Source organism: Schistosoma haematobium, chromosome 5 (genome assembly GCF_000699445.3).
Source record: "Schistosoma haematobium chromosome 5, whole genome shotgun sequence".
NCBI lineage: Eukaryota > Metazoa > Platyhelminthes > Trematoda > Strigeidida > Schistosomatidae > Schistosoma > Schistosoma haematobium.
In genome coordinates, this window is record NC_067200.1 from 21958587 (window position 1) to 21971539 (window position 12953).

At 36.6% G+C, this 12953-nt stretch overlaps 1 protein-coding gene across 1 annotated transcript in view; it reads left to right on the forward strand.

Annotated features, from left to right (window-relative positions):
- Window positions 1-12359: 12359 nt before the first annotated feature.
- The window catches only part of MS3_00009380 (uncharacterized protein), a gene marked incomplete at its 5' end in the record, with an annotated part of 37968 nt that continues 37374 nt past the window's right edge, over window positions 12360-12953 (forward strand). Inside the window, one exon of the mRNA XM_035733930.2 lies at window positions 12360-12677. Within this exon, the coding sequence (XP_035590256.1) occupies window positions 12360-12677 (318 nt within the window). The remainder of the gene's footprint in view (window positions 12678-12953) is intronic.

The window sequence follows — 12953 nt, forward strand, 5'->3', positions numbered from 1 at the left end:
AGTCTGTTGATCTGGAAGTTTGGCGTCCACTGCGCCTTTCATCCAGTGCAGCAACACTCTGTTGAAGACTTACCCTGGTACAGACAGTAGTGTGATTCCTCTGTAGTTTTCACATTTGCTCAGGTCTCCTTTTGGAATCTTGATGAGGTGTCCTTCCTGCCAGTCCATCGGCACTTGTTCCTCCTCCCAAATCTTTTTGAATAGAAGGTGAAGCATGTTTGTAGTTACTTCGAAGTCGGACTTCAGTGCTTCAGCTGGTATGTTGTCAAGACCTGCTGCTTTCCCGCTCTTGAATTGTCTGATGGCCATTCTGATTTTCTTCGTCGTTGGTGGATTGACATCTATAGGAAGATCTGTGTGTGCTGCTTCGTTGTCCGGTGGATTCGTTGGGGCTGGTCTATTCAAGAGTTCTTCGAAGTATCCTACACATTTGTTCCTCTGTTCTTTTCAGTGATTGACCTTCTTTCTTTGTCCTTGATCGGTCTCTCTGGTTTACTATATTTCCCTGCTAGTTCCTTCGTTGTATCGCAAAGTTGTTTCGTGTTTCCTTCCCTTGCAGCTTTTTCCGCCGTCGTTGCTAGTTCTTCCACGTATTTCTTCTTGTGGGCTCTAATGCTCCTCTTCACTTGCTTGTTTGCTTCTATGTACTCAGTTTGTTCTTTGATTTTCTCTGTTCGTGTTTGGTTGTTTTTAATTGCTTTCTTTTTGTTCTTTCTTCCTTTGATCTTGTTCAGTGTTTCTATAAAGACCCATTCCTTATGGTGATGCTTCTTGAGTCCCAGAACCTCTTGACACGTTGAAGTTAACGCTTCTTCGATATTTTTCCAGTTGTCCTTTATAGTAGTTTCTTCTTCCTTCAGTAGATCCTGTAAGGCTTGGAACCAGTTGTTGAGAGCTATCTTGAATTCGTTGATTTTGTTATTATCTCGAAGGAAGGCTGTATTGAACCTTGGTAGTGCTGTTTGTCCAATTGTCCAGTTTTTCGTTAGCTTCAGTTTTAAATTGGCCACAACTAGGTGGTGTTCTGAGGCTATCTCAGCTCCTCTTCTGGTCCTCACATCTTTCATTGTCTTTCGGAATATATCATTGATACAAATCTGATCTATTTGGTTCTCTGTAGTGTGGTCCAGTGAGATCCATGTAGCTTTTTGTATACGTCTGTGTGGAAATATTGTGCCTCCTATGACCAATTTGTTGAATACGCATAGATTCGCAAATCTTTCCCAATTTTTGTTTCTCTCTCCAAGTCCATGCCGTCCCATGATATCTTCACTTGCGGTGTTGTCTATCCCGACTTTGGCGATAAGATCTCCGATAAAAAATGTTGAGGTCATTTCTTGGGCACTTCTCTCTGATTGATTGCAGCCTCTCATAGAATTGATCTTTACATAGGTGGGTGCTTAGCACTGGATAATATTCATTGTAATTCACTCCTTCTTTGTTTTGAATGATGCTTTGATGATTCTGTATCCGTGAGATTTCCATCCTACAAGTGCATTCCGTGTTTGCTTGTACAGCATTAGAGCAACTCCCTGTGTGTGGAGCATTTTCCTCTTCGTGACCAGAGTATAGCAGTATCTCTCCCGTATCTACCCTTTGTTGCCCAGCTTGGGTTCAATGGGTTTTTTCTGATTTTAAGTACTACCAAATTGTATCTTCTCATTTCGGTTGCTATTTGTCTGATATTCCCGGTCTACCACAGTGTCTGGACGTCCCATGTACCTGTAAACATTGTTGCTCTGGTTGTTAGAAGTGGAAACGGCCTCGCGGCTCTCGAAGGAACTCGGCTTTTACCGTGATGCGTCACAGGTCTTCTAAATGAAGACCTTGTGACTCCCAGGGCAGAGTTTAAATGGTTAGAATTATTTTTTCTGGTAAGAGTTTTTTAGCGAGTTAATTTTCTACAGTATGGGGTCGCTAACCCCATGCCCAACCCTCCTCTTCTACCCGGGCTTGGGACCGGCAGTAACTTTAGAAGAGCTGCAGGCGGAGTTGAGGATCGAAAAAGTGTTGCCTTATTTCCAGTGCTTGAATTCAATATTTTGAGAAGAATTTAATCTGTTTTTTATAAGAACAGTGTTGTATTTTAGTAAAATCAAATTAGAAAATAGTAACTGGTTTGACATCATCATCACTGTTTATTATACAATCATAGTATTCTAAGTAACATATCATTCATGACTTTTTGAAATAGATCACTGTTGTGAAGATATAGTCGATTGATCGTTTGCCTTCCTATTGATCTCTATAGTTCTACATCAGATGGAATTGTGGTTTTCTATGTCTAGTCTGGAGTAGTAGTTGATGATATATTCAGATTTTCATTGACAAGGAAAAAGACCTGAATCAAAGGACAGATTAAATATTTTATTAAGCAGGATATGAATATCTGAACCTTCGTATTCAATCAAGTTAATCAGTATTCCAGCATGACCTTTTCCAAGAGGACGTAAAAATGTACGTATTGCATACCTCGCGATACCCGGCGTGAATGTCAGATCTGCCAATATATATGGGTTGACACTGCCGGTTATGCGTTCATTCTGAGCAAATGTGTTACTACGCAGCTCACGTAGATCTTCTGAGTCTCTTATAAGTAGACCATTGGATTTCAGGACAGTATGAAATATTAGACTGCATTCAATGCTTACCCCTTGGAGCAGATGTTAAAAATCTATTTTTGTTTTGAAAATCGGAATACCGTCATCCAGATTCTAATTCCTCTGTGTGTCGAAAGCTTTTGACATTCCTAGATACGGAATGAATATTGAAAATTCATGTTGCACCTTCGTAGGTTGAAATCTGAATTTGGAAGAAATATAATAAGGGACGTATCGTATTTTTGTTATAATTGGACCGATCAGGTTCAGATAGGTCTTGAAGTTATAACCCAGTGAACATTAAATTACAGGTAACTTCCGAGGCCTATTAATGGACTAATATTCTATAAATATTCTCATTGTAAAACTATTGAATAATTACATTATGTATATTTATATTCCTCCTATTATAAGCTTTATTTTGATCTATAATTTATCATTGTACGATTTACGGTTCTCAAGCTATGCTCAGTCTATTAATTACTGTCCCCCTCGTTCACATCCACTTTTTGGCTTATTTGTGTACACATGTTATTTTCTATTTTATGGTACGTTGTGGTCTGTCTGATTGATATATAAACTGAGTATGTCTGAAATAAACGATCTGATCTGATTCGATTCGATTCATATTACAGTAGCTGATGTTGTGTTCTGGACTCAAGTGGAAGGGCTAGGAGGACATAAGACCAATCAGGACGCTAAACTGCTCATACCGGTTGAACGTCATTGGTTTGGCATAGCGCGAAATTGTATAAGCCGTATTCTGACTGGTCGATAGGTCGCGTGATAGAAAGCCAGACATCATGGTCATAACACTTGAGATTAGAAAAAAGATAATCTATTGTAGTTTTAAAGTCACCAGAAGAAAATGACTCATCCCAACTAAGACCACGTAGACGGGGTTCGGAGTAGGACAAGTCGGTGTTTTAAATGCATCTGATATAATCTATGAGAATTTTTTCCCATAAGAAGCACATGAGCGTTTTCACGCAATGAGTCGACAGGCTAAAACATTGTGATCACTGCCTGGAAACCCAAATTCAGTGTATTCCAACTAAAAGAGAAAACGATGAACTTGTCACCTATTAATTCAGCTACAGGTAGTGACAATAAGTATGAGAGTACCTGGTCTAAACGTGTATCCATTGCACAAGCGGCTTTTGACGGTTCATATATGCAACCTATTATAAGGTGCTGGTGGGTACACTTATCTGCAATGATGAAAATAGTATAATTTAACAGTTAACAACCCTTAACTCTTAACATTTTGTAAACATCTATACACAAGGTTAAACCAGAATTATCAGATGTGCACTAGGTTTCAGTAGTTAGAATACAGCATGGATTGATCGGGTAAGCCAGAGATCTGTGAATAACTAAATAGGGCATAGAAATGCTGTTAAGGGATAATGAAATTAGTTAATCGCAAACCATCCTAGTGAGGGCAAGTTATTCTGTTCAGTGTTCATGCAGCTGATATTTCCGAGTGATTCTTTATAATCAGTCATTGATCTTTGGTTAAGAGATGTGTTGGTCGATGGAAGGGGAAGGGATAATTCGCTCCTAAGATCCATAGAAATAGATGTGGTAGGGTTGGTCAACTCGGTGATCGATATATATAGCAATTTATGAGAAAGGTCACTCTAGAAGCTATTAAAGCAAATATGGAGCGCTAGCGATAGTCTTAAATCGATTGGATGTTTGTTCTTCTGTAGCCCATTTTGTTGATAAAATGAGCTAAAGGGGGATATATAGAATGAACTACTGAAGAAATTCCGAGAGTTTAACGAGAAGGGAGACATAGGATTAATATTTGATTGAGGCCCCACGTGAGAAGTGAGTTTATATTTTGCCCGTGGTTTGAAATGACATGGGAAAGATGCTGAGATAGAGGTGCCATCAGTGTTTGTATCCTAAAAAACATTGTACAGGCTGTCGAGTCACATTATTGTGGCCTTAGAAGGGATCCGCAATATTCCTGCAATATTCTAGTGGGTATATTCAACTGTTTCATCGGTTTTCGATCAAACTGTAATCCCCAGTTTCATATTTTCAATGTGATATTTTTAGAGTATTAGAACAACTAACCGTTTGCTCATTACCTGCGGTAACGTGGATTCTTATAAAATGGTTTCTGTTCCTCCAATTACACAATATTCTGTTTCCATCTGAATCAAATCGTCTAACTGCACCAAGCTCCCCGAAAATTCGTGCCACGACCGACGTAAATATTGATGTTAAACATTTTGCATAAGGTTAAGGGAATGAATATCATATCATTATTTAGGTGACACATTTATAACGTCTACCTTTGTGTGATGTAATACCATAACAATATGAAACTATGTGCTTCAACTATAGATTTTGTTGTTCTACATCCCAGTGCGTCTGTGTCGAAATTATCTATGTCTTTTAATAACATTCACTCCTTACTGCACGATGGAATGACGTACTATGACCGAACTGTTAAGCGAATGGTTCTCCCGCATTTGGAATACATCTCATACGCCAGATATCAATGTAAAGTGCATCAGCAAAAACTATCTCAGAGCTATAAATCTCGACAAAGAAGTATACATACCGCCATTAAAGCTTTTAAGCCAATTGCGAGTTCTGGTGCCGATGACATCCCTTCAATCCTTTATTAAATGTCAAGACCGGACATACAGACGCTATTACTCAAAATATACACATTATCTTTAGAGACAGGTACATATCCGGAAACCTGGAATGTAACGTATGTTCTTCCCAAACACATATCCGGACCGAGAAACCTGGTCGAAAACTACAGACCCATAAATATCACTCCAGTCATATCACGCATAATGGAAAAAGCGATACATAATCATCTATTTGATCACCTACTTAAGGAAGATCTGATAGACTCGTCACAACATAGCTTCATTAGAACAAAGTCGTGCAGTACATGTCTGATAGACTTCTTTAACGAGGTTACACGCATACGTGACCAGAAGAAACTAGTTGTTATACTATATTTCGATATAAAGAAGGCTTTTGATAAAGTACCTCATAATCTTCTAATCAACAGACTTAAGTCAGTTGGAATTATAAATCCCCTTTTACAATGGATCAAGTTATTTCTTACGAACAGATAACAAATAATCAATGATTAACTCTACAACATCTACACCTCGACCAATAACCGATGGTGTTGTGCATGGTAGTGTCTTGGGTCCATTGCTCTTTATGATCTACATCAACAATATATGCAAGTGCTTTAGCACAGGTCAGACCTACCTCTATGCCAATGACTTAAAAGTCATCTATAAAACTGACATTCGCGATGTACGTAATACTATGCAAACAATCTAACATGAACTCAACATGGTAGACAACTGGTGCAAATGCTGGAGGTTAGAGCTCAACACAGAGAAATGAGGCTGGCTCTTCAAAATGAATCTAGAATCATTCTTTATAAACTCTGTGTAAGACCTATCGTTGAATACTGTTCGTTCTTATTTTTCAACCTACGCCCATCCGATATACTTAAGGTGAAAAAAAATACAACGAGATTTTACTCGCAAAATACTTAACAACGACTCACTCATTGAATACAGCTCTCGATGCCATATCTTAGGACTGGAACCCCTTGGAAAAGAAGACTAAGGTCCGATTTGATCCTCTATTTCAAACTCCTGAAAAACCCTACTCATTCCACATTTAATATAGCTCTTGCCTATGACACTCATGAATACGACCTTCGAGATAAAGTAGCAGCGGTCAAAGTTGAGAAATACAGATCAAAAACTCGGAAAAACTTCTTCCTCACTAATTATGCATTAATATGGAGCAGTCTTGCCTCTGAAATACGCATGACAGATGAATTACACGCATTTGCAAGACTTATTGGTCAAGCCCTCACATGCACAGATCTGGCACAAAAGGACGCATCTGCGTCTCACTCAGATATTATAGGCTCTCTACATGTATAGATCGAATTGCTTTACTTTCGTACTTTGTAGATGTATTAGATACTTTTTCCTTCCTAACTTTTTTACTTGAAGTAGACAGGTAACTCACTGAACCTATCGAATTTCGGTCGCTAAGAGACGCTTACTTCTATCCTAAAAAGTCGAAAAAACCGCACAAATACCTGTCTACTACTAGTGGTCTTGCTCCTGTGGAACGTGTTACCTATCAACCGGTTAGGATGGAACAAAATAACATCGACATCAAGTTAATATGAGTTGCTTCTTGTTTATGCTTTATCAGCTTTTTACTCTCCTGTACACTATATTGACTAGCAGTTAATACTATTTCTCCACTCGTTACCTTATCTACAACTCATCTGCTTATATAATTTTCAGCCTGCTTTAATAAACAACTATCCCACATTATACCCTTCTAAATGTTTATACTCTAATGGCGAACTACAATTTATACTATAGTCAGTTAAAGCACTGCATCGATGCCCTACTCACAGCCCATAACTTGTAAGTGCCTGATAAGCTTGTTAAATGGTACTTATAGAAACAGTATTTTCCAACATGTTGTGAAACACAGAGGATTGTGTGAGGTATGACATATATCCAAAAATAAGCTTAGATGATCTTAACATCACAAAAGGAGGGAGGGTGGAGTTATTGACCAGCTGGCATTGATTTTGAGGGCGATGACTTCAATCCACCCGTGTTTGTGGGGAAAGACATTTTGTATTTATCAGGCTCTTGATGACTGAGAATAAGTCAATCAATCTGTGATATAGATTGTCTTTCTACGCTCATCACTCAGACTCATGTTTCCAATTTTATGTTGGATTAGCCTTTCTACTAAGACAACATACAACATGCTAACTCGGACATTTGCACTACGATTGTGTGGCTTCCATCGGATGGACAAAAAAGAAAAGAAAGAAAAAATTGAACGTTAAAAGTCATAGTTGTTAGTAATTTTAACACCTCACCTTCTGTATGCACACTCCCTTCTAATAAAGCGCTTTCCTTGTACCAGCCTTGACTTCAGTTCCTTCAAGTGAGTGTACTCCATTTTGTTAAACACCACAGCTCATTGTTCTTTATTACTACATTCTCTTATATGGAGCCCCTGACCTAATTTCACTCTAAAAAAAGATCATATGAATTTAATCTAATGTATTATACCTCTGTCTGTTCTACTACAGAATGTTAAGCAACATTTAGCGTTCATATCCAAGTGCCTTGCTGCTCTTTTGTTTCTCTTTTTTCTTTCTTCAGAATCTTGCTCTGAGGGCACAGCTATGGAACTTCTGACGTCTGGAACAAACTTGACGTACGCGTCTCCTCAAGGTCATGGTTTACAGCAAGCGCTCTAGGAGTCTACTTCATAACAACTATAAACTTAATAAGTTGGGAAGCATGCTGTGCACCAACAAATGTTGTAATTTATAGATCATGCATGTAAAAATGGCGTGTACCTGCTCATGCAGAAATATATTATTACTATTGCATCATCAGGTCCAAGTTTTCATCAAGTTAGGAAAAAAATGATTGACTTGTGGTTACCTTAGGGCTTGAAAATTAAAGATTTGGCACCGCTTTTGTATAAGTAGAAGAGAATAAACTTCGATAAGTGGGAACGTATCTATATGATGCTGCTCGCTGAATACAACGTGGAATTATATAGTCCAGGCAAAATCATACCTTATGGATTTTGTAATACATTGATACTACATCTTATTTATTAAAAAGATACAGTCTTAGAACTGCCAACATAAGAACAAGTATGGTGTATATTCAGCCTCGCACGTGTCTTCCTATCTACCACCAAGCTTCCTACGTCTCGTACGGCATAATTAAACACGTAAAACATAAATTGCAAATACCAGTCACTTGCAAGCACGAAAGAAAAACTATTCACTAGTCGTAACTGAAATACCCATTTTTGTCTCAAAACTGATGCGAAATCATGCCACACAAAATGCTTGAAAGTTGCATGAATAATTACGACAAATAACTGCTGCTGAATAAGTTCTCTTGATATTCGTATATCACCACACAGCATTTTTCACTGAATTTCGGATTTCTTTAAAAGCGTTATATGGTAAACACTTAACATTTTGAGATCGAACGAGAATAAAGTTTCTGTTAAGACTACTATTATTCAATTTTCATGGATGTCTAGGTTTCGAAATTCGTTAATTTCCCCTTAAGTCAATTCAGATCGATCCAAAACCACCTGTTACTGGGTTACTTTTAACTTTGCATAACTTGGTTTTCAACCAAATATTGAGTTTTCATTTCAGAAAACCTAATCTACTGACATGAACACGGATATTCCTGAAGCGTGTTTTAGTTCATCACATTTACGCATACTTTATAAACCGCATTGTTTAGGTGAGGAGTCTTGTGGTTTGTTTAGTTTCTCAGTAATATAATTGTTAATTACTTAACTGCAGTTTTTTGTCTATGGAATCAAATTTCTCAGCAAATCTTTATAATTCACGTTCCATAGCTATGCCTGACAATTAGGGTTTCAGTTAAATGCATTTAGTATTAATTCGATATGTCATCTGGTTGAAATTTTATTTATCACAGAAATACATTGAGGATATAAACTATTAAATGTTTTTTGGGTGAATAAAGCAATAACATAGACCGTGGGGAAGTTAGTCCACACTTTTAATACAAGCTTTCGTTTATGTGTGTAATAGTCTGTTAATTACCGCAATCTTAAGCTTAACAGAAACATAAAACGTTTTATGTATCAACACTTTGTTTTTATTCTTGATATAATTTACAGGTTTCCACTATTTGTAATGTTTTTTATGGAAAAGGTTTGATATGTGAAGCACATGGAAGAGTTCTAACGCTCATGTCTAAAATGCGTTTATGAGCTCTGTGTTTAAATCACTTTCTGTTGAATGGTTTACAAACAGCTGTTTCATTGAAGATTGCTTCTTTTTTATAATTCTTCGCAAACTGTTACTGTTCCAGAACAGCTTTCAAACACAGTCCTTAAAAATGTGATAAGTATGATGAATTACATAGAATTAACATTTTACCTACTAGCCAACAGTCTTAAATAATAATGAATAGAGATAAGCTATTATTATTTTTCTTGCTAGTCAAGAACATAGTATTGTTTAGCATAAATAACTAAAGAATCTACTTCACTTGTTATCTTAAATTCTAAAGAACCTTTAAGGTTACTCAGTTGTAGTTTGAGAGGAGCTGTAACGTAAGATACATTGTTCGATAATGCCTTGCGAAAAAGCATCTATCCAGCTTAGATTTTTAACAGCTAATGCAAGAGGCTGGTTTGCTTAGATGTCAGGCGGTAAGTGAATGTAATATATTGTTGATTTATGCCATGTACTCAACAGTTTACTCAAACAGACATTAATTTGATAGTAAAAAAACATCTCAGTTATTAGGATCAAGATTTTAATGACACGATAAAAAATCCAGTGTCACAGAGGAGAATTGTATGTAGTAAAAACCTTACTTATTACGTATCATCCCATGGTAGGTGACTTAAATACAAAAATAGTTTTCCACAAAGTACTCACACACCAGACTAATACTTCTGTTCCATTTCTCTACTGACGACATTAAGGTTTCAAAAACTGGTCAACTGTTTATAATTTGACAAAAATCTGTTTACACCTGAAGCATAAGTTTGAAGCAAAAGTCATGTAAATCAATATATGCAGGTTTAACTGAATTTCCATCGGGATATTTGGACGGTTCGTGCATGTTCAGAGTTTGTCTGGTCATGTAAATATAAAGCCCCCTTTTGAAAAACTTATTTCATCTTAAAGGAAATTGATAGGAGTGGTTACTAAACAAAGATCGTTGAAGGACCAGATTTTACCATTTTTGTCTTTACATCCAAAATGACATGTGTAAGAAGTGGGTTTTTCAGCTTACGGAACATATTGAACTGCAACACGTGGTAACAGTAGTATATTCTATTTTGAAGAGGAATTTAAGTTTACTAAGGACATTTCAACAAAAAAAAAAGAGCAGTTAAATCGCGATACAGAAAGTAACCATTGAGTCGTCTCATTATGGTGTATGCTGTTTCGGTTAGGGCAGTATTGAACAAATTTAATTCTTTGCATTTAGTAAGTATTTTAACTAATATCATATGAAATTACTTTACATACAATTCTTAATCGTTACCCCTTAAGACTGAAATCGAAAGATAATTTATTAAGAATTAGTTTTAGTTTTTGTCTTTCTTCAAAGTAATCTCATAATTAAATGGGTTTTATAACATTCAACACTATCCACTATGTTATATGCGTAGTGCTGGTTTTCAGTAGACTGAGTTAATTACCGCTTGATATTAATATAATCGATTCCTAGGCGCATTTACTCAAATTACCCAAGGGCTAATATTCATTAAGAAATTTTAGTGCCATCTGATGTCTATACTTTAAAGTATTTATTTTGGTCAGCGTTTTCTCAGCAAGGTGGTTTTCTACAGGATGAGGTTTCTGAATCCATTGCCAACCCTCCTTCCTTGCACGGGCTTGTAACCGGGAGTAACCCTGTAAGAGCTGCAGACAAAGATGGAAAAGCCCTAGAAGAGGTCGAAACTTTCACATATCTAGGGAACATCATCAGTAAACAAGGAGAATCTGATGCAGACATAATGGCGAGGATTGGCATAGCACGAGCAGCGTTCCTACCTCTGCAGAACATATGGAACTCAAAACAACTGTCAGACAACATCATAGTAAGAATTCCTTAGCATAAATGTCAAGACTGTCCTACTGCACTGAGCTGAAACTTGGAGAATTACCACGACAGTCATCGAATAGTAAAAGCATTTATAAACAATTGTTTACACAAGATATCTGATGTTCATTGACCGTATACCATCAGCAACAGCCCATTGTTGTAGAGAAAAAACCAGCCTCCATCTAAAGAGGAAATTAGGAAAAGACTTTGGAGGTCGATAGAACATGCATTGAGGAAATCATCAAACTGCATCACGAGGCAAGCGCTTTCTTGGAATCCTGCGGAGAAACGAAAAAGTGAAAGATCATGGAACATATTGCGTCGGTAATTGGAGGTACACATGAAAAGGATGAATAGCAGCTGGAAAAAAACTGGAAAGGATTGCTCAGGACAAAGTTGGGTGGGGAATGTTGGTGAGCAGTCTGTGCTCTATCACGAGGGGTAACGGGCGTATGTACGTGAGTAATGTCTATCCTCGAAGTACTCAAAAATATGCCTCGATAACAAATTAAATATAACACAATGACGGAACACAGTTTTATGTTCATCTTTGAGTTACAAATATTTTGTGAGGTCTTAAAGTACTCCAATTCCGATTATTTTCAACGAAAATGAACCTACAGACCAATGATTCTTAGCAGAAACATTCAGTTTTGTATCAGTGAATCTAAGTGGAGAAAAATCTTTACAACCGTTGAATCAAAATGATGTTTTACTGATCATTAGTTTGACAATAATAATCTATAAGTTATATTCGTCACAGACTGATCTCAGTTGAGAACAAAATAGCACAAATAGCTTTTCACTTTAGTATTCCTTTTTCCAGTGGTCCTCTGAGAGGCCTGGTTGTCTTGTATTCGATCCCTATCAACACCATGAGTGAATATTGTTGATGAGTAACATACTATGACAAACTAGCTATTTATTACCCTCTAATTTGTAGTGTTACATCAACTGAGATTAACCTATGACAAATTTGTTTACCTGTTTTTCTGTTACTTTATTCTTTTTTAGCACTTTCATCATCCTGTCCATCCATTCAACTATTCTTGAATGGAGATGTGTAGTGATTATGTCATTATTTCGAAGATTTTTCTCATGTACCTCTACTGACAATTATCCGTTCTCATATACAACTAATCTTGTACAAGAGAATACTAAAAAATTTCCTAGTAATAGTAATAATATTTGTATTATATGTCATGAATCCGTTATAACCTGTTTAAATAATCAATCTATTAAAAAGCAGAAATATTTGTCATCAATTACAAAAAATAAGCAATTATCGCCGTTAACAACAGAAGAAAATCAAAATATTCAAACAAAACAACCAGGAACTATGTCAGTTTGTATTTCATGTACAGATATACTTGATAATAACAAGAATCCAGTAAGTTTCTTATTTTTAAAATGTTAATTTAAACGAAACAAACAATGGACTAAAGATTCATTTGGTGTTGTTTTACTTGTATCTTCCGATTGTTATTTAAGACTGCGATTGATCTGTCGGTTCAAGTTGCCATACCTCATTAACACAACAACATGGACACCTGATTCATAAAAGTAGTTAATTCAGAGGTGGTAATTTATAAAAAAAGATATCATATAAGGACATAGTACATGAAGAGTGAATGAGTTGGTAGAAAAAGAGATATGAAGCGATTTT